Raw genomic sequence first — 23,703 nt, 5'->3', positions numbered from 1 at the left:
GTTGTGATGTATTTGTACATATGCATACATGAATTGGTCAGACTTTTTTACCTAATACCTCTTCTTTCCCTCTTCTCTTCCCTCCCAGCATTTCTAGCCTTTGTTCTACTGATGTCCCTTCTATTTTCATGAAATCCACCCCCTTTTCTTTTCTCTTTAGCTTCCACATATGAGAGAAAACATATGATCCTTGACTTTCTGAGTTTGGCTTATTTCATTTAATATGATGTTCTTCAGTTCCATACATTTTCCTGAAAATGACATAATTTTGTTCTTCTTTATGGCTTTGTAAAAATCCATTGGGGGTATATACCATGTTTTCTCTCTTCATCTATCTGTTATTGGACACCTAGGCTGTTTTCAAAATTTGACTATTGGGAGCTGTACTTATATAAACAAGGATATGCATGTATCACTATAGTATGCTAAGTTTAGTTCTTTTGGATAAATACTCGGAAGTGCTATTGCTGGGTCATATTATGGTTCTATCTTATTTTCTTGAGGAACCTCTCTACTGATTTCCATAATGGTTTTACTAATTTACAATCCCACTAACACTGTATAAGTGTTTCTTTTTCTCCATATTCTTATTTGAATTCTTGATGATTACCATTCTATCTGGAGTGAGATGAAATCTCATTGTAGTTTTTATTTGCATTTCCCATATTGCTAAGGATTCAACATTTTTAATGACCATATAGTATCCCATTGTGTAGCTATATCATCAGTCACTTATATTTAAATATCTCAGGTCTAAATATTTTGCTTAAACAATCCTGTCACTGTTAAAGCAAATCTTTCCCTATGGCAGTAATTTTTAAAATTATTTTTGACATATTTGTTGAGTAGTTGTTTAAGGTTTATCAGCCTCAATATACTTTATGTTCTGAAGGTATATCAAAGAAGTATGAGACATGACCCCAAATCTCCAAGGGCCAAAACTTAGTGGAAGATATAACTATTACATGTAAAATGGTAATGAATAATTTATTCTAGTATATAATTAAATGCTGAATTGTGTGTTAATGATTAAGTGCTTTGATGTATAGTGGAGAGTACCAAAATAGCAAGGCCCAGTTATTTAGGAAGGGCTTTAAGGGTGAAATGCAGTTTGATCTGAACTTTGAAAAGTGGGCTGGATTTATAATCAAAGAGGATGTAGGACATTCCTGGGGAAAGAAAAAAGACACACAAAGCTCAAGAATTTCAGTAATTCTTATATATTCTCAGTACTATGGAATGGTATTTAGGTTTAAAGTCCTTTAAATGCCACCACTGAGCAATCAGTTTTGAATAACAATTCTGAAAATTCTGAGAAATATTTTTAATTTGTTGTGTTTTCTACTATTTACTTTGTATAGTTTAAATTCTTGATTTGTGAAAATTGCTTTTTCTTTTCTAAAATGAATGGCCTTTTTTCCTACTACTGTGTGTAGTTTATGTACTGTTTGATTTCCAATGAAATACCCTTTCAATTATCTAAATCAACAATGTCTTAGTCCTTATATTGGGACTGAGATCATTTTCAATAATATTTGAAAATTTATTTACTGTTAGGTTTGGTGGGGGCATTTAGGTTAGGGACTGAAAAGAAAACAAATTTATAGTAAGTTCCCTTTGAGTGAACTAATGTTGACTAACTCCATTCACCTTGTGCTCTGCTTTTTATATTGTTCATGTGTTCAGTCATGCAATTTAGTGGGTGTTTTCTACAAGATGGAAAGAGAGCTAATCTCTTGTATGTTAGTTTTTAAAATCACAGCTAACTGGGTTTAGTAAAAATTTTCCTAGATAATATCCACATTATAATGTAAAGCAAAGTACATTTATTTTATTGACTTCTTAGGGAGCAGTGTTTCTTAAAGTGAGGTCAGGACCTGCGGATCAGAACTACTAGGATTGTGTATCAATATTCATCTTACTGGTCTCCATCACTGGGGAGGATAGTGGTTAGGGGAGGTGAGGGACTCTGCATTTTAACAGACCTGCCAGGTAATTCTACACATTGAAATCTGAGAACCACCACTTCAGGGAAATGTCTCAGAACTCTTCACAGCTGTGCTGCAGTAATGCATCAAGACTTGATAGTTATTATCCCTGGACAGTTTCCTCAAGGGATGTGTCATAGGACCTGTTTTGTTTTTAGAAAATTACAAACTAAGCTAGAATTTTTTCTTAAGAAAATTTATTTTTAATTTATATAACCCCCTAAAGAGGGAAACCCCCCTAGAACATTTAATAAGTTCCCTTTTGGGATTATTAACCTCATTATCAAACATTAATTTATTTTAAGTATACTGATTTATGTCCAATTTTTACTCGGATAAATTGCTTAGAAGTCTCTATTCATGAAAGACTAACATTAAGTTTTAGAAAGTAAAAAAGTAAGGGCCAGAAGTGACAAATTTCTCCTCTCTCCATTGTTCCTGAGGATGGTATGACTTATATGAACCAAGCCATTTATGATTTTATTTACTGCCTGATATTTGTGCTTTGGTAGCATACTGCAAGTAGTTCTTATGGCTTTATAGGGAAAATCATGACTTTTCAGCCTCTTTTTCTCGATACTCTATTCCTAAGTCACTTTGCACAGATTATGAGGGTCATCATTTGCCATGAGGAACCTGTGGTTACTGTCTATAGTACAGGATGACAATGATCACATTTCCATGAGTCAAAGAACAAGGGAAATAGTCCAAGAAGTGACAATGAGTACATAAGATTGAAATTAATCCTGATAGAAAAAAATGATACTCTATGGAGCTGAATGTTCTACCACCTAAAGTTGTTTCAGCTGGAGAATTTCTCCTGGTGGCTCTCAACTTGTGTTTGGGAACAATGGCAAAATCTTCATTATGGTCAATGATGAGTCATTTGTAGGTAACCACTTATACATTCTATTGTTTTGACTTGATCTTTATACCCTTAGCTTGAGTCAGTTAAAAAACTTAAAAAAATTCTCTCGAGTAATGATGTATAAATAATATACATTTGAAAATAAAGTAATTGAAGCATAATTGATCAAATGATAATCATTGACACATAAAATCCTCAGTCATTTATATGATATGAACTTTATTCAGGGTCAAAATGGCATTGGCAAACATACCTCTGAGCATTCATTTATCAAAATGGAGAATGAACTGGCCATTTTAAGAAGCCAGGTACTAACATGACTGGCATTTAAGAAGACGGGACCCTTTATCTCCCTCCACAGAATTATTGTAAACATGACATGATGTAAAACATCTTCTTTGGGGGAAAGGAGAGATCTAGGATCAAGGTAAAGAGGAGCTCTCTTTCTTGCCCTGTCCCATTTAGTGTATCCTGCTTATTTCAGCACAAATGTATTGAACTGTACTGTTCTAGGCCTTATGCTAGCAATAAAAATGCAGAGATGAAGGTTTAGCTCACAGTATTTTTAATAGCTTTTTATTGTGATTAATCACATACCACATGATTTAATGTGTGTAATTCAATGGGTCTTACAATATTCACAGGGTTCTCAATATTTTATTTAGTTGAGGCTCACATCAACATTTTTTACTTCACAATTCTTCATGTCCAATGGGAAGAAAATTTTCTTAGGTCCATTCTTAGATCTATTTCTTCCTTCAAAATAATAGTACCTACCATTTATTAAACACCAGCTCAGCACTGAGCTCAGTACTGTGCCTGGGAGCTTTACAAACGTTATCTCATTCATGGGCTCACAATAACCTTGAAAAAAAAAATTCATTCCATATCTTATACACAATGACAACAATACATAAATACCTAGCATTTATTGAGTACAATTAATCTTTCTGTACAATTAATTAATCTTTAATATATATATCTTCTCTAGATTCCCATATTCATTCTCTCCCCCTTTCCCACTAGTTATCAATTCTGTAACATTTGCCTCATGTGCTTTCCTCTTGTTTTTGAAGCTTGCTGGGCTGTTTTTGTGAAGGAGAGAGGAACGATTAGGATTTTGAAGCTTTTGAAGATTAGATGCTTTGCTTCACAACAGGTTTTTGTTTTTATTTTTTTAATAGGAGGAGAGGATACCTTTGTGCAGTCAGATAAGGTGAATGCAAAACTACTGAAGGGCTATGGCCAAGTCATTTAGAGAGATATAAAAGCATTTCTTTGTAGAAACTTTCAGGTGTTTGTTATTTTCTTTTTTTAATTAATTTTTAAAAATTTATATATGACAACAGAATGCATTACAATTCATATTACACATATAGAGCACAATTTTTTTAAAGAGAGAGAGTGAAAGAATTTTTTAATATTTATTTTTTAGTTTTCGGTGGACGTAACATCTTTATTTTACTTTTATGTGGTTCTGAGGATCGAACCCAGTACCCCACGCCTGCCAGGCGAGCGAATTACTGCTTGAGCCACATCCCCAGCCCAGAGCACAATTTTTGATATCTCTCGTTGTATACAAAGTACATTCACACCATTTTGTGTCTTCATACATGTACTTTGGATAATGATGACTATCACATTCCACCATCATTTCTAACCCCATGCCCCCTCCCTTTCCCTCCCACCTCTCTGCCCTATTTAGAGTTCATCTATTCCTCCCATGCTCCCCCTCCCTACCCCACTGTGAATCAGCTTCCTTATATCAGAGAAAACACTCAGCATTTTTTTTTTTTTGACTGGCTAACTTCACTCAGCATTATCTTCTCCAACACCATCAATTTACCTGCAAATGCCATGATTTTATTCTCTTTTTGTTTGTTATTTTCAATCTCAGATTTGCTTTTCCTTCTAAGATCTAATGCTCCTACCTGTTAGCTAACTTTTCTGTACTATGAAGTCATTCCTGTGCAAATCTTTCTATAATAAACCTACCGTCTTGTTTAAAAAGAAGTTTATAAATGTCACATGAAAAAGGTGTTATGTGCTGAAGTACCAGTGTAAGGGTAAGAAATAGAAGCTTCCATAACTTTGGACAGTTGTATACCTTTAAGCTAATGATTCTCTCCAAAATATAGCACACAAAAATATTCAAGTTGACTTAATTTCTGGCACTAATTTATATGTTTTATATATTTTATGGTGAATAATGAATATTGGATTCTGAAGCTAACTTTTCTAATGGTTCTAAATTAAAGGAAAGCATTTTGTGATATACAGTTTTTGTTGTTGTTTTAGGCTGTGGGAAAAGCATTGCTAATAAAAGCACCGAAATAATAGAAAAACTTTAGCAATCCTAATAATTATTCACTGAATCTAAACTTTTTAAAATGAAGAGTATAAGAAGTTGATTTGTCCATTATCGAACCACTTAGGCTGCTTTATAACTTCAAAAATTAAGTAATTTGAATCTGCGATTTCAGTTTCTTTGATAACTAACTGCTTCTTTAAAGTTTACAATTGTTTAATCAGAATTGTATATTTTATTTTTCCTACTAAGTTAGTTATTATATCTTATTTTATTTTAGTTTATATATTTTATTTATCTCACCCAGCATCATATACTGTCTTTATGAGTTTATGATTTTTCTCCAATGTTAAGAAACCTATGTTCTAATGGCTTTATTTTATTTTATTTTTTCTAGGAGTCAGAGAATAATAAAATCTGTTCCCTATATTCCTTCCGAAATACCTCTACCTCACCACATAAGCCTGACGAAGGGAGTCGGGACCGCGAGATAATGACCAGTGTTAATTTTGGAACCCCAGAGCGCCGCAAAGGGAGCCTTGCTGATGTGGTGGACACACTGAAACAGAAGAAGCTTGAGGAAATGACTCGGACTGAACAAGAGGGTATGTGTAGACTTAACTGTTGGGCTTTTCTTCTAAAGATTCCAGGCCTTAAAAAAATGAGTGGGATTTCAGGGGCCAGAGAAGTGCATAATTGGCATTAGCTAGGAAAAAGTTATTCAGAGGTTACCATGGTGATGGCAGATTGTGAACCATTAGGAGTGCTAAGCAGATAGCTCCGTTTTTCTAAAAAAAATTATATTTTATTTGGTTCTTATAATTAAAAAAAAAAAAAAACCTCAAGATTTTAAACTGACGATAATCATTGCCCTGGAAAAAGGTAGGGAGGGAAATTTCTTCACTTTTCCATTTTTTCTCTCTTGTTTCCTTTTGGCAGATAGTGTTTCTTTATGAAAATATCAAATGTTTCAAATGCAAAACTTTTTTTCTAAAATTTAGTTCTCTTCAGTCATAGATTATCTTATACATTTATAAATGTTATTTTTACTTCCAAAACTAGAAAGGTGAGGTTAAGGCTTTTAATACTGTTAAAACTCAAAGTTCCAGGGCAAGTACTTTGACATGTGACATCTGCTGCCACATTGCCCATTTACCTTCTCCACTCTGCACAAGAGTCTCAGGTTCACCTAGGTCCTAGAAAACAGAGGTGAGAGAAGATTCTCCAACAATATTTCATGGCTCTGGATTTATTACTAGTCTTGTAAGTTAAATCTGTGACACTGTAGGAACTTTGAGATTTGATACAATAGAGAATTTTTCTGATAACTTAATTTTACTCCTTTAAGGCTCAAAAGTCTAGGTTTTAAATTCATTTTTGTGGAAGTCTTTCAAAATGTATTGCATGTTTCCTTGTTTTTATTAACCAGATTTTTTTTAACACAAATGTAGATATTTTTGAGTATTGAGGGTCATGATGCAGTAGAGTAAAAACAGTAATACCCATCTAACAATTATATTTCCCTGAGTATGTTAAGTCTCTTTGAACCATAAAATTCAAAATTTGGTATGGTACTGATTCCCGATTTGGAAACTCAAAACATTATGAGAATTAACTTCAATAATAAATATAAAAGTTTCTTGGGAACTGTAAACTATATGAATTGGAGGTATTGTGATGTTTATTCTGTTATAAATGTCAGTTGTTTTACCATGCTTTTATGTAATAGTTGCCCCTGGAGATCACTGAGATGATTAGAACTGTTTGACTTTATACTTATTTCTCTGCAATTATGAAACTCTAGAATCCTTGTGTCTCCTTGATACATATGTACATTTATTTACACACATATATGTGTGTGTGTCTGTCTATCTATCTATTTATATTTTGTGTGTGTGTGTGTGTGTGTGTGCATGTGCTGGTTTCTTCTTCAGTATCAGGTTGCAGGCTAATTTTTGCATAGTTGTGAATAATTTCTCATTTGTTCTTTCATTCATCTGTAGATTTTGAAGTTAGGTAATCAGGACTTCTGAACTGTATTTAAAATATGAACAAATGTGTTCTGGATGAGTTGCTGAAAGATTCTGGGTGATATACATGATCTTTAGTGTATGAACTTCATGCTGACACTTCTGCCTTTTCAGAGACTTTGTTTTTCTAATTCTTGGTTATGTTCTGAATCATTCAAAATGCTTGATCAAAAAAATCTCTGAATAAGTGAGATTGCTAAATTAGTTTTAATTGTGATTCAACAAAAACTTGATATATAAGTAGTTATGTATATAAATATTCGAAAAGTAGTTATATAAGAAGGTAGTTTTCAGAATGCCCTGAAGAGATTTTTAAGGTAAAAATATTTTGGTGTGTTGTGATTTTTTTTCTTGGAATACTTGGGAATTTTAAATCAAATTTTCTTGCAAGTAATGGTTAATTTTTTATTCTTCCTTTTCCTTACCATGAGTACCTTGCTTTTGTACAAGAGAAACTTCAAGACAAGACTGCTCATTTAAGAGTTCTTTATCACTTTATTACTACTAGAAAAAAATGCCTTTGTACATACTTTCCAGATTTTTAATGTTTTTACAATAATATGTTTTAGACATCAGAAATTCAGCCATTTTTAGTGCTTATTATTATACATAATATATACTAGAAAGCATGATCATTAGATTTACCAATCTCACAAATCTGAGAGGAACAGTGAATATAATGTATGCAAGACACAAAACTCAAAACAGGTTTGTAAAACTGGAAATGGAACTTAAAACAAACCTATAAAGATAAAATTTAATAGATTTTATTATCAAGTTCAGAGATTATGATTAGAACCCTCAGCTGTGCAAGTAATTACTGCAGGAAATTCAAATAACAGCTATCTGAGTGAAAATAATAATCTTGTGAGCTTTAGATGTCAGAAAGCACAATGGGATCATCAGGGTAAATACTGCCAAAAAAGTTGCCAATGCTAGTTAGGATTAGCAATATTAGAAGTATGGTATGTGATATTCAAGAGATTGTGTTCCATTGAACTCCCTTGCTCTATAAAATGTATCTGAAGTACAGTGTTGAGTTCATAATTACCATACTAAGATTTAAAAGCTTTGGGATATTCTCAGATAACAATTGACATAATCAGAGACATAAAATTACATAATAAGAGGAATGGTTGAAGGAACTAGTAATATTAACACCAGAAAAGAATATCCAGGATGGCATGATAGTGTCTAACAGTTGTATGTGTCCATATGAGTCAATCTACAATCTTCATTGGAAGATAATTAATAAAATGAAAGATCTCTAAAGAGATCTCTCTTTAGTGTTAGGCAGCAATCTCAATTGTCATTTTAATAGGGCTAAGACTACGAATTTTTATGAACAATATTTTTTCCTTTTTTTTTTTTTTTTTGTACCAGGGATTGAACCAGGGACGCTTAGTCACTGAGTCACATCCCTAGCCATATACATATACATATATATATATATATATTTTTTTTTTTTCTCTTTTGAAACAGGGTCTTGCCAAGTTGCTCATGACCTCACTAAATTGTTGAGGCTTGCTTTGAACTTGCAATTCTCCTGCCTCAGCCTCCTCCTCCCAAGTCACTGGGATTATGGGCATGGGCCACCACTCCTGGATGAACAATATTCTTTCTTATACAATGTTCTTTTTATACAATATCTTTTTATGACCCTAATGATTAGCTATCTAATGTTGCAATTTTTCCTATACCTTTTTCTCTTCTGTGCAAGGTACTATATCAAAACTCAAGGATTGGGCTGAAGTTGTAGTACAGTGGTAGTGTGCTCACCAAGCATTTGGGAGACACTGGGTTTGATCCTCAGCACCACATAAAAATAAATAGATAAAATAAAAGGTATTATTTCCATCTACAACTAAAAGATATTAAAAAGCAAAACAAAATCTCAAGGATTCTTAAATTCTTACCTTTTTCGTTTTCTGTAAATCCCTTTGATAGTCTAGTGAAGCCTACAGTTCCTTTCTTAGAATTATTTTAATCACATAAAGTACATAGAATTAGAGAAAATGAATTATGTTAAAATATTAAATACTTTAAAAATTTTTATGATATTCCAAAATATGCTACTTTACTAATACTTTAAACATAAGATGTAATGGGTGGCTTAACAATATCATAATTCTGAAGTAATGTTAAGCTCAAGAAATATTTTGGGGCTGGGGAATATAGCTCAGTTGGTAAGGGTGCTTGCCTCACTTGCACAAGGCCCTGGGTTCAATCCCCAAGCACCACACACACACACACAAAATTTGTATCTTATATACACTTCAACAAGTATAATATGATATAAAACGTTTATTTTAATCTATTTGTGGTTATGTCACAGTTGCAATGCAATGCTCTGGTTTGTGGCCTGCATATATGACTTAAGGAAAAGCAAATTTTAAATTAGAGACTAGTGAAAAAGAATCATTTTACATTCACGTTCATAGATTCCCTGAATTCTCTCCATTTCTCTTGGGGTTGTAGAACTCAGGCTAAAAAAACCCCACAAAACCCTATTCTAGATGATATGGAGCATCCATAATGAATAAAACAATAGTCCCAAACTTTAGAAATTCATATTCTAGTAAACAATATGAAACATATATCAAATGAACTATAATGAAATGTCTATGATTAGTTCCATAAAAGCTATATCGATGAAATGTTATAGGAATTTACAAAATTGACATATTCCTTCTATCTAGAAAGTCATGGAAAGGTTCTACAGAGAAATGGGTCCTAACTAGTCTTGGAGAATGAAAGGATTTGTGTAAACAGAAATATAAGGAAGAGACATCTCAGGCAGAAGGAACAGGCAAAGAGCATTAAAACAGCCAACAATTTAGGTTCTTAACTAAAGGTGAATTTGCATATGGGACATAAGACTGGAGAACTATGTTGTATTCATATCATGGAGGTCCTTTAATTTTGGGCCAAGTTTGAACTTTAAAAAATGAAGGTGATGGAGGAATCATTGACTATTTTTTTTTTAAGCACAATAAGGTGATAGATTAGTTTTCCCTTCAGGAAAGTTATCTGGTAGGACTATGTAGGATGGACGGGAACAGGGAGAGACATTAAGAAAATTGTTCCAGGCTATAGATAATGAGGCCCTGAACTAATGCAACAGAAATGAGAAATGAAGGGGGCTGAATATGGAAAAGATATTAGGAGATAGAATGTTAAGACTTGATATTTAAGTGTGGCAACTGAGAGGAATGGTTCAAAGATAGACTCTGGGCAAATAGGAGAGTGGTAATACAATTAATATAAAATAAAGAAGTGGAGGAATATGTTTTGGAAAATGGGAACAATGAGAATTTCTATTTTTTATTTTGAGTTTGATATTCTGAGCTTGAATACTAATTTTAGTTATCTGTTTATAACAATAGAACAGAATAGTATCATGGAGAACAAATAATTATAGAAAAGGTCATTTAAAAGTTTAGAATAGACTTTTGATTCTAAAATACTTATATCCTAGGTCTAAGGAGGTAGAACAGCTCCTCTGATATTTGCTTGGCTTTGACACTTTAAAGTTCCAGGTTCTTCTTCTCATTTGGGATATATATCGTAGGACATAGAAGAGCTTTCAAATGCTATCCCACACCTCACTCACTTTTTTTTAAAGTATTTATTTTGTAGCTTTAGGTGGACACAATATCTTTATTTTTTAATTTTTATATGGTGCTGAGGATCGAACCCAGTGCCTCACGCATGCCAGGCGAGCGCGTTATCACTTGAGCCATATCTCCAGCCCCTCACTCACTTTTGCTTCATGGTTTGAGGGCCATACTTCATGGTTAACTGATTAACAAGCTATGTGATTGTTGTAATAAATTAAGACCTTTCCTGAATCTTTCTTGTCCTGGAGAATGTTTTGACTTTATCAGATTAAATATCTTCCCCCTTCATTACCCTCATATGTAGAAACTGATCTATGAAGTTTACTATGGTCCATTTTAAAACAATATTTTATGTCAAAACAGTAACTCTCCAGGCAAGGGGTTTTATCCATGAAATTATTATCAGTGTTTGCCATTTCTTCAAGAAATGCCCTCTTCTGAGCAGTGATTTGACGAGATTGCTGAAATACTCATGAACAAAGTGCCAAAAGTGCCCCCTCTAAAAGTGAGTCTTATGGGAAGATAGGCAAGGTTTCTGCCTTTTGTAAATTTAACTTTGAGTTAGTTTCATAAATAGATAAATAAGTAGGTGGGTAGATAGATGCGTAGGTGAATTGAATGAATATCAGAATATGCCTTTTAAAACTTTGTTGATATTGGTGGGTAGAGTGTAGAAAGCCTTGATTAATGGATTCAGGTTAAAATGCTTCCAAGATAAAAATCCTTCAGCTGTGATTAAATGATGAATTTTAGTTATCCTTGTATTACCCGTCCTGTTGCCAGTGTAACTGGGCTCTAACATAAGCGACAGTTGTCAGAAAATGAATACTTTAAAAAGGACTTCTATATCTAAATACATATATTTAATCAGAGAGTCCTTTGGCTTCTGAAAATAAGTTGTCTAATGAGAATTTCATTTGAGCAGCTGCGACTGAGGAGGTCAACAGGCACTGCCTAGGAGAACATGGCCCAGCTGGTGAAATCTGGTTGTTGTCGTGATCTAAATGGTCAAGTGCTGCTTGTAATCCAGGACCGTCTGTTTGTGAAGGGAAGAGCGAGTGCTTCAGCATAATGTACAGCTGTTTTAATCTCTCTTTAATAATAGTGCTTCAGCCACTATCATGTCTTGTGTATCATACTACTAAGTATATGATCCTAGGCCCAGTGAACTGGTTTGAGTCAGGTTCTGCAGTCATGTGAGATTGCAAGGAAAGGGACACATGATAAAACCCTCAGCTCTGACTAAATAAAACTTTCTTTCTGGCTCTTTGGCTCTTTTTCAAGACTATTCTTTGGGTAATTATTGTGGTCAGGAGGGAGTGACAAAGCTTGAATTTAGGTAGAAATATAGACTAAATGGACTCTCTTTGATAGAGCCATCAATTTAATGGAAAGTATTCAGGATTTAGGTACAATTCCATAGGATATACAGTGGTCAGAAATTAATGTATTTGTCCCATGGAATTGTGTGCTTCAGGCTATCATGGTAATGAAAGTATGTGGATTCATTTTACTGTGCATGTACAGAAAGGGCAGCAGCACTTGAGCTTTGGATTCCTGGTGGGATAAGCTTTCCAATGGATTATGCAGCTGTTCCCAAGCACAGGAATGAGCATGTGTTTATATGTATATCTGATGGATTATTATCATTATTTGCATGTCTAAACAATTATTTAGACTTATACATATATTTTCATTAAAGTATATTTATTTAAGGCACATGTTAGTGTATTTTGCTCATCGGAGATCTTTTGCCATATAACGGAGGTTTTTAGTGTAGTTCAAACAATGAGAAAACTCAATTTTGAAAGTCATGTTCTTGAATGAGCTAGATCTGGGTTGAATCTAAGTTCTAATGCTTAGAAAGGCAGTGTGACGTACTAATTATGAGCATGGAGTCTGGAGTTAGGCTGCCTGTGTTTGATCCTCAGTTCAGCATTTTACAGGTGAATGACATACAGTAAGTTAACTCTCTGTGTTTCACTTTTCTCAACCTCAAATAGGCATTATTAGAATGTTTTGTGGAGATCAAAAGTTACAAAATTTAAGCATTTAGAATGCTGCCAGAACATTGTAACTGATTAACAAATACATAGTTTTTTATAATCATAACAATTATTATTGTTGCTTTTATAATTACTGTTACTATTATTGTTATTTGAAGAAAAAAATTTTGAGAGAAATATTATAGGAATCTCATACTGTGCCACAGACCAAATCATAGGAAATATCCCATGGTGTTAAGGGATTTAGCATTTGGCAGCAGTGATGTTCTTGTGTTCTGGAAGAGCAATTCAGTTTAACTCTCCTTTCAGGCTCTTTGGAAAAGCTGATACTAAAGTTTCCCCACTGGAAGCCAGTCTTCCCTGCTGAGAATATGTGGAATGTGATGTTGTCAGGGAGAGAGGTTGGCTAAAGCGTTGGATGAGGGTTTTTAGATAGTACCAAGTTAAGAGCAATGTGTTCCTTTAACATTAAAATCCATGTTAAAAAGAAGCTTAACATTCATGCCATTCTATAGCATCAAAATATTTTAAGGCACAATTATGGATATTAGATTTTAATCACCATTATGATTTGAGGTTATATTGGTGAAGCCTTTAGAATATCCTAGATCCAAACCTTACCTTATGTTTCTCATTCATGGGAGAAATAGGAAAGGTTTGGAATTTTTGTGTAATAAACACATAAAGTATTCATTACAAACTCCCAGAATAATTGTTTCAAATACATTAGAAATCTCAAGTCATTTAAATGCTGAAGTTCCCCAAGACTGCTCATACTCTTGGTGAAGAAGCATTGGATATTCAGAGCAATGCGGATGCAATTTCATTTAAATTTGTTTTTTCTACTCCTAATAAAAATTTCCTCCAATGATATTTATTTCCTTGCTCCCATTTTAAAGACTTTGTAGCATATTCATAGTACACACTTATCTAGTGCTAGAAAGTATACAAAAAACCAGATGTTTTCCAAAAGTATTATACAACAATATTTAGAACTTGCACTGAAGAGTGAGAACTATTAGTGTTAGAATTATAAAAAAATTATGATTGTTTGTGTAAGAATTATGCTTGGTATATTTTTGTGTTAAAAGCTTTCTAAGTTTTAGAAACTGGTCATCCTCTCGTATAACTTTACAAAATATATAATGAGACAGAATTCTTTGAACCTCAGACATTCTTGGTTATTTCTATTTGGTTAATTCTATATAGAAATTTTGGTTATTTCTATTTGCTATTGTTTGCAATTCTAATTTAATAATATAGATAGTATACTATTTGTTTGGTATTTTTCTTTCAATTTATTTCTCTGCCTTGAAAAGATACTTCAAACTTCTTAATCCATTTCTTTCTCCTCATATTTGAAAATTACTTTTTAAAACCTATTTCTCTAAGAATGTTAACAGATGCAGGCAAGTTGTTTTTGATTTTTCCTCTCACTGAACTGGGAAGCAAGAAGGTATGCTCCTGTCATTTTGTTGTTTAGAAAGAGGGTGCAGCTTTCTAATTGTTTAATGAAACAAGTCAGATGTATGCTTTTTGAGCTTGTAGAATTTGAGCAAACAATTAGCATTTTGTTTTACTCTATTGAAAATTCATTAGATTTTCTTCAGGATTTATCATGGGAGTTTCAAGAAGTAATAGAGGATCTCTTTAGCTCTTTATTATTTTCTTTATAAATACATATGCAAATCAAAAGAAAAATGAGTAGCTAAGGAAGCAGTAAACTTGGTTATTATGTCATATTTGATGTTTGTATTAAAAGCCATAAAAATAAACACCTGTGAATTATCTTACTTAATAAAAATTATGAGTACAGTTGAATCTCCTTATGTTATTTTTCATTCAGTCCTTGTTTCTGTTAGATTACTGCCAGAATGTTGTGTTTATCATTGTGTTCTCTTTTTGTTTTAAATGTGTTTTTAAATAATATATTCCTTAGCTTTGTTTTAGAATGTTATAAAAATAATGTCACAGTGTAATCTGTGACTTGCTTTATATATTCACAATTGTATTCTAAGATCAGTTTTGCTGTGCACAGTTTTAATTCATTTTCACTTTTGTATAATGTTCCATGTTATACTGTGTAACCAGTATATTCTCCTGTCTATTGCCTCTGGGCATTTTTTTCCAGTTTTCTGCTAGTGCAAGAAATTATGTTACGAAGATTCTTGAAGCTAATGCTTCTGATGCATGTGTGCATGAGTTTCTTCTCTAAAATGTCTCCTCAGGAGTGGAATTGATATTGACAATTTTTTATAGTCTTTGTTTGACTCTTTGGAAAACATTACACAAAGAAGTTCCTGCTTGTGTGTGTGTGTGTGTGTGTGTGTGTGTGTGTATTATAATCTCTGAAAGCTTTAATTTAACTGTCTATACCTTTTGATTCTATCTTCCTCAGCATATCTAGTATAGGCATTTTTTTTAATCACTGAGCTTTTTTGAAGTTCAACAAGAGTCTTTGATGGCACCTTCACTGAAATTTTTGTTTTGTTGTATCTTAACAGAATGTCTTCAACCCTTCTTTCAACTATGAGCACAAGTGTATTGTTCTCCTACTGGTATGTGATTACTAGGTCTGTTGGAAAACACACATTTTTCCCTTTTGATCCTTTCTATTGATGTCCTCTAGCTCAGAGTGTAGTTTTAGAATTAGGATTAATCCTGAGCTCTAATTATAACAGGTTTACAGTAGTTTTATTTTTTCTTAAATACTTACTTCAAATTCAAAATTACAAACTTAGTGTTACCACTGTTCTACCCAATCGTTAACATTGAAATAGGCATTTTTGTAGCCAATTGACCTGTTGGCTGGAAATCTTTCTCTCTCTTGGAATGTTTAAGAATCCTTTCAGATATTGGCTTGGATTTGATGTATATTCTTGTCCTTAATCTCATAATTTACTAGGTAGTATCAATTAATTAATTGATTAATCTAAATTCTAGTTATAAAATGAGGATTTTGGTTTAAATAAACATTAAAGGACAAATTCTAAAATTTTATGCCATTTTAATTTTCTTTTAGAGTTTGTATCCAAATTTCAGAGTCTTTCTCTTTCAAATCATTTTTAGACTGAATCAGTCATATGAACCAATCTCATGATTCACATGATTCATTCTCTTTTATTATGCTTGAAACTGTTTTTTACTATTCCTGATCACTTCTTTCTGATGCTAGAATCTTTATGAAACTAGAGATAAAAACTGCTAGCGATTTTTGATATATGAAGGCATCATTGTCTGATGAAGTACTTGTAGACAAAGCCATGGTTTCAAAGGTATGGCTTAATGCTGAGCATCTTTGACATTCGGATTTATCATAGCTTTCTCAGTTGATGTCTTGAGAGTTTAAGTATAACTAAGGAGCCATACCTTACATTGAGAGGCAAGACAAATACTCCCACAATGAAGACATGGAATAAGGGAAAATAGGCTATCCACTATCATTGAGAGTACAGAAGTTAAAGGTCTGTGGATTTTCCTAATTGTTTTCACATAATAAATTGAAAATGAGTAAATACAAATAGCTGACTAGAAAAAAAATCAATGAAGTTATACTGAAGAATAATGATGAAAATATGCTAAAGTATCACATTACTTTCAGCAATACCATGGCAGCTATAAAAGCAAAATTATTATGCTAATATATATATTTCTTGAAAGAAGGTAAGCTATAGTCAAAGGGCATTTTTAAAAGAGTGTCTAATATACTATGTGCACTGAGATTCCATTCCACTCTAGAATGTAATAACTAACTTTTAACTGAAAATATCTCTTATAAAAGGTGTAAGAAATACCTCTTCTCCTGTACATTTACCTGTTATAAGTTAGGAAAGAGATGGAAAATTCAAAAATTAATGCATAAACTACATATTGTTTTGGAGCAATCTCTTTTTGTTCTCAGAAGAGAGAGACTAGAGAGGGAAAAATACTTTGTTTAGCCAATGCACAAAGTCCTAAACATTATTCTTTGATTTCTGTATACTAGCTCCTCTTTATCATTCAGATTTCAACTTAACTATCACTTATTTTGAGAAGCATTCTTTACCTCTAATTCTAAAGTAGACCCCATCACTCTTTAACTTCTCTATTTCATTTTCACCTTAGCAATTTTACTTTCTGTTCTGTTCTTGCTTTTTCATCTTCTTTATTATCTTTCTCACCCACTAACAGGGGAAAGTTAGTAAGAGCAGAGACCTCTCTGACTCGTCCACAACTCTATTTTTTGTAGTCTTAAGATAATAAGTGTTTGTTGATTAAATGGAGATTGTTAAATGTTCTGGAATGGTGCCTCTTTTAATTTCAGTCTCTCTTGTCCTTATGTTTACATCCTCTGTTCCCAGTTAAGATTATCTTAACCATAACTTTATTTTTATTTATTTGCTTATTTATTAGTTATACATGGATGCAGTATCTTTATTTTGTTTATTTACTTTTGTGTGGTGCTGAGGATCGAACCCAGTGCCTCACACATGGAAGGCAAGCACTCTACCACTGAGCAACAACCCCAGTTGCCCATAACTTTGTTTTTAAATAGTCAGTTTAGGAAATCCAAATAATTCCCTCTTTTAACTTTTTCTCTCTTTCTTGCCCCACATTACCTATTTAAAAGTCATGCTGCCAATGGGAATGTGATTCTATGTATGACTCTATTTTCTGTTGCCCTCTAAATCAAGCTTACATTTCCTTACTATTCTGAAACTATGAACTTTCAGTTCTCAATTCATCATAACTGTTTGCAGAATTACAAGTCTTTTCATGACGTTATACAACATTTCTTAGACTTGTCCATAATGATTTCACACAGAGTCAGTGTTTTACCATGTGTGAGTGCTCTACCTTTGCTTGTTGCATGGTATTAGTATTAGCTTCACAAGTAAGAAGTATTCTTGGTTACCTGATCAAACTTTCTTTGATTTTTTTCTTCCAGCTTAGATTTTCTTCTAACATTAAGACTTCATTATCCTCCACATATGCCGTCCCCTTTCTTTTTGCTTGATGTCAGTCTAACTTAGGCATTCCTCAGGTACGTAGAGATACTATGCAGTATTAGAATTTGGTTCCTGGAATTCTTTGGTAATCTTTCTCTAGTGAGCATTCTGGTTAAGAATTTGAAGATGTAACAATATCAGGACAATCTTTCTTATCTAAAAAGTAAGCACTGAATTAAAATTGAATTAGTTATTCAATCAAATACACTTCCGGCTCAGCCATTATCCTTCCCATCTAGAGTAACCTTCTGCCTACTCTCTGCTTACCTAAATTTTTCATCTCCTCACTTTCCAATATCCAAAATCCAAATCATACCGGCTTTCTACTGACTAGGTTAGCTCTCATGACTTCTCCCTTTTCCAAAATGATCAATACTTGAAGCCATGTAACCTTAATTATAATGGTTTCTATTTTTAAATGGATATTTTCAATGAGGTAATTGTAGAGTCACATAAGACTGCAAGAAATAAGAGGGATTTCTTGTATAATTTGCCCTATTTTCCTCATGGCAACATATTGCAGAATTGTTGTATACTGTCATCACAAGTTATTGACACTGATACAATCAATCCCTTGATCTTCAAATTTATACAGTTCTAACATACTCATTTGTGTGTCGGTTTGCATATTAAGTACAATACAATTTTATCACCTATAAATCAGCCATCACAATTTAGCTACCACAACAAAATACTGAATAATTCAGATATCATCAGGATCTTTGTGTTTTTATAATCACATCTGCCTTTCTTCTACTCTAGCACCCCTCACACTCAGTATAAAGTCCCTGATAACCACTAATAAGTTCTTTATTTCTAACCTTTTGACATTTCAGAGATGTTATATAAATGGAATTATACAGTGTGTTGTTGACTTTTTGAAAAAAAATTGGCATAATTTCCTGGCAATTTTTCAAGTTATATATATCAGTCATACCCTTTTTAATTCCACACCATGTATCATTCATATATATATCTCAATCTCATACACACACACACACACACACACACACACATACACACACACAAAACACATATATATCACTTTGTTTAACTCTTCATTCACTGGTTAAAGGGCATCAGAACAGATTAAAGTTTTTAGCTATTACAAATAAAGTTGATATGAACATTTGTTTATCACTTATTAAGTAAGCAGAGGTTTTAACTTCTCTAGATTTAGTATCCTAAAGCACATCTACCAAGTTATATGGTAATCGTATTTTAGTTTTTTAAGAAACACTATACTGTTTTTCAGAATATCTACGCCGTTTTTTACATTCCCACAAGTATTGTATGAGTGATCCAGTTTATTTACATCTTTGTCAACATTTGGTTTTGTTGTTTTTATTTTAACCTTTGTGATAGGTGTGTAGTAATATTTTGAGAGTTAATTAGTATTTATTTAATGGCTGATGCTATTGAACATTATTTTGCGTGTTGTCATATGAATGTCCTTGTTGGTGAAAGGACAATTCTTTTATTCATTTTCAAAAATTCTTTTATTCATTTTCTTTTCTTTTTAATATTTTTTTTAGTTGTTGATAGACCTTTATTTAATTTATTTATATGTAGTGCTAAGAATCGAACCCAGTGCCTCACACATGACAGGCAAATGCACTACCTCTGAGCCACAACCCCAGACCCCTTTTGTTCACTTTTGAATTGAATTTTTTTATTATTATTAAGTAGTGACAGTTATTTATTATTTTATGTACCAGTCCTATGTTAGGTATATAGCTTGAAAATATTTCCTTTCGATCTTTAGCTTGGTTTTTCATCCTCTTTACATGGGCTCTCACAGATGAAAGCTTAGAATTTAAATGAGGTCCAGTTTAACAGTTTTTTATTTTATGGATCATGCTTTTGTTAGCTCTAAGAACACTTAGCCCTAGATTTCAAACATTATCTCCTCTCTTATTTTCTAAAGGTTTTGTACTTTAGAGTCAAGTCTATATGTTATTTTGAGAAATTTTTGTACAAAGTGTGAAATTTCTTTTTCTTTCTTTTCTGATGGATATTTAATTTGTTACAGCACAATCTATTGACAAAGCTCACCTTCCTATATGGAATTGCTTTGCAAGTGACATGATTATCTTGAAAATCCCAAGTAATCTAAAGACAAAATAAAACAGAATGGAAGAAAAAATCAAATATGCCTCCTAGAACTAATGAGTCAGCAGGGTAAACCATCTCATTTCTGTACACTAACAGTGAACAAGTGTCTTAGTCTATTCTGGCTGCTGTGACAAAATGCCATAAATTGGGTAATTTACAAACACTGGAAATTTGTTGCTTACCCATCTGGAGGATGGGAACCCCAAGATTAAGATGACAGCAGATCTTATATCTAGTGAAGAATGTGCTTCATAGTTGGTGTCTTGTTGCTGTGTCTTCATGTCGTAGAAGGGACAAACTCCCTTATTAGGGCACTAACTACGTTTGTGACCTCATCACTTCCGAAGGCCCCTCACCTCTTAATACCACCATATTGGGGATTCAGTTTCAATACATGGATTTGGAAGGACAGAAACTTTCAGACTGTAGCAACATATGAAAACTGAAATTGGAAATAATGCTGTTTATAATTTTTCCAAATAAAATGAAATGCTTAAGTAAGTACTTAACAAATTTGTAGAGGATCTATATGCTGAAATTATAGAATACCGATTAAAAGAAAATCAAAGACCTAAATATATGGCAAAACATTGTGGTTCTATATTGGAAGACCATGTGGTAATTTCAATTCTTCCCCAAATAATCTATATATTTAATTCAATTTCTATTAAAATCACAGCAAGAACTTCATCTACAGACAAACATTTTAAACTTTATATAGAAAGATTTAGACCCTGGAATAACTAAGACAATCTTGACAAAAAAGAATAAAGTGTTAGTAATCACTCTACGCAGTATTAAGGCTTACTATATAACCTCAGTAATCAAAACATATAGTATTGGCAGAGAAGTAGACACACAGATCAATGGAACATAGTAGAGAACGCACAAATACCACTACAAATGTATGCTCAGCTGATTTCAACAAAGACGAAACAATTTGCTATTTATATTTATTGATCTTGCTTCCCTTGATTTAAATTTTCTTGAGGACGTATCATAATCTTTGGTTTATATTCTAACACATGGTATAGATCTTGGAATATATTATGAATTAACCCTAAAAAGTTTACTTATAAAAGGTTTCAGAAAGATAAATGAGATTATGGCAAAAAAGTTATAAATCAATTTAATTTGGGGGGTTTATCTCTTCATCCAAATAAAGCATACTTTTATACAGATATAAAAGCATATGTAGACATGCTTAAATATATACACATATATTAATTAATTGCATAAGCATTTATTAAACTCTTTTATCTTATGTTGCAGTGGGCTTAGAATGGGAGAGATAAATGTGGAGAAAGAGGAGGAAAAAAAATGAACTCAGAGATATTGGTTTTAGTAGCTTATAAGTTAGTGGGAAAAACACATGTAAATAAAGTAATCATCATTAAGCGCTATAGTAGAAAAGGTCATAAAATGCTGTGGGAGTGTAGAAGATGGAACAATTTTTATGTCTAGGAGACCTAGAAGGGAATTTATAAAAATTTGAGCTGGATTTTGATAAATTATATACTTGTAATAGCAAATAAGAGATAAAATGAGTTAGTTCCCAGGTAGAGAGGACAACATGTATAAAGTTTCAAATGGTATAAATCAACTTATGAATTTAATGAAAGTCCAGAAGTTTGGTATGGCTAATACAGGAGACATGACTGAAAATAAAATTGGTTGGAACCATTATAAAGAGATAGGATTTTATCCTTTGGGTAGTGGAGAGCAGATGAGAACTTTTAAGTAGGAGAATGAATGACATAGTTGAAGTGTTTCTTTGGAAAGGAACTTTGGTGGAAGTTTCACTATTATTTGTAAAGAGGCAAGGGTAAATGCAGAAAAATCAACATGATTTAAGCTCTAAAGCAAAGGCAGGGAAAGATTGGAGGACTCAGCATTCAGAAATATGGTTGGGATTTTTAATTAGATGTTGGGTGTGAGGTTGGGAAGATATTGAGCAGAGAGATTTGATGGTGAGGCTATTAAGGTGATGAATCTAGATAGATTGAAGGTTTCAGAAAAGGTTCAAGTTCAGACATACTGAGTTTGAGTATTCTCTCTGTGATATTGGAATATATCCAGCATGCAGATATATATTTGACTGTTCTGGAAATTATGAGAGAGCACACCTAGGTTCCCTTGCTTATCAGTTTTATGGAGGGAATCTCCTTTTTGTTAGTGAATTCACTTTGAATAGTCATTATTGCTTTTAGGTAGTTTCAAAGTGGAACCACATGTGAAAGTTCTGTAATTTGTCATCCTATATGTAGAAGAAGTGAAGTGACTATAGACTTAGCCCCAAAGTGTGTCATATTCATGTTATCTGTTCTGATGAATTCAAAACCATAGCCTAGTGCTTCTCAAATTGTCAGTTGCCTTGGCCTCACCTGGGAATGTGTTAGAAATGCAAATTCTTAGGCCTCCTATTTGACCTACTGAATTAAAAACTGGGATGGAGCCCTGCCACCCGTTTTCTCAAGCTTTCCAGGTGTTTCTGATGCACAGTTGAGAACTATGGAATGACAGCTTTACTGAACTAAATAGTCTAAGCCATATCTAGTCATGTGTCCCTGAACATTGGCGGTACATTTTGAGAAATGTGACATTAGATTTTGGTGTGTGTGAATATTATAGAGTCTACTTACACAAACCTAAGTGGTAGATGTCAATCACTCTGATACCTTTGATAACAACCAAGAGATTGAATAGATAAAAGATGTATAAAAATGCTGCTAACATAGCATGGCATGCTTTTTTATAGGAAACTTTTTTTTAAATAAGTAGAAGTACACTCTAAAACAACAATAAAAGTATAGTATAGCAAATATGTAAACCAATAATGTTTGTTATAATCAAATATTATATACTGTGCATAATTATATGTGCTATACTTTTTATAACTGGCAGAACTGTAGATGGTTCACACTAACTTCATTGCAAACACATGAGTAATGTGGTGTGCTACAACATTGCAATGTGATTATAATGTCACTTAAGTGATAGGAATTTTTCAGTTCCATTATAATCTTATGGAAACACCATAAGTTCCGTCATAGACCCAAACATCCTGATGCTTCTCATAATTGTAATATGACACCATGAAATCAACTTCTGACTGGGTAACATATTTTCAGCCACCTTCATAATCAATTAATTGTCTGTAAAGCATTCAAATAATGGATAAATTTATTAGATTAAGGAGTAGGGTGAAAATTCTAGCTGCAGGCTCTCTATATCAAGGTATATAGATATTACCTTCTCATTTCATTCCTCTTTCTTCAAATCTTATTTCATATGTTTGTTTTCAGATAGCCAGGAGATCATATTGATGTGAGATCATGAAGAAAAATGAAATTTATGATTGCCTTCGTGGTTTTGTTACTAGTAAGGGTGTTGGCGTTTGAAGTAGTTGGAGGAAAAGCTAATGAGAGCAAGAAAAGTTGTTGTGTGGTTTCAAATGTATTCATTTGGATTCAGATTTTATTTCAGTTTCTCTGCCTTTAGCACTTAGGTTGTTGCATGTCCCTTTATCCTATGATGCTTAATAAATATTACTGAATGATAAACCAGATTTCATACAGAAAATAAAGCCCACCATGGTTGGGCTTTAAGACTATTAACATTTAATTGCCAGAGAAAATCCTGTATTCTCCTTAGACATATAGATCTAAGACATGTTGAGGTGGACTGGGCAAAAGTGAATTTCCTAGTTGTTGAGGTGAACAACCTCAGGTTTCTCTGGTGATGAACTTTAGTTTTCGTTAGCCCCACTTGCTCTGCCAT

The 23,703-nt window shown here is 32.9% G+C and overlaps 1 protein-coding gene across 25 annotated transcripts in view; it reads left to right on the top strand.

The window, feature by feature from the left end:
- Positions 1-23,703, top strand: part of SOX6 (SRY-box transcription factor 6) — a 603,909-nt gene that overhangs the window by 273,830 nt on the left and 306,376 nt on the right. For all 25 annotated transcript variants that reach the window (XM_081280977.1, XM_081280953.1, XM_081280954.1 and 22 more), the window contains one exon: positions 5,562-5,769. In XM_081280977.1, the coding sequence (XP_081137103.1) occupies positions 5,562-5,769 (208 nt within the window). The remainder of the gene's footprint in view (positions 1-5,561; positions 5,770-23,703) is intronic.

The sequence above is a fragment of the Spermophilus citellus genome (genome assembly GCF_964194105.1).
Source record: "Spermophilus citellus genome assembly, chromosome: 2".
Classification (NCBI taxonomy): Eukaryota; Metazoa; Chordata; class Mammalia; order Rodentia; family Sciuridae; genus Spermophilus; species Spermophilus citellus.
The sequence above is the reverse complement of the archived record's forward strand: the minus strand, read 5'-3'. Positions and strand labels throughout refer to the sequence as shown.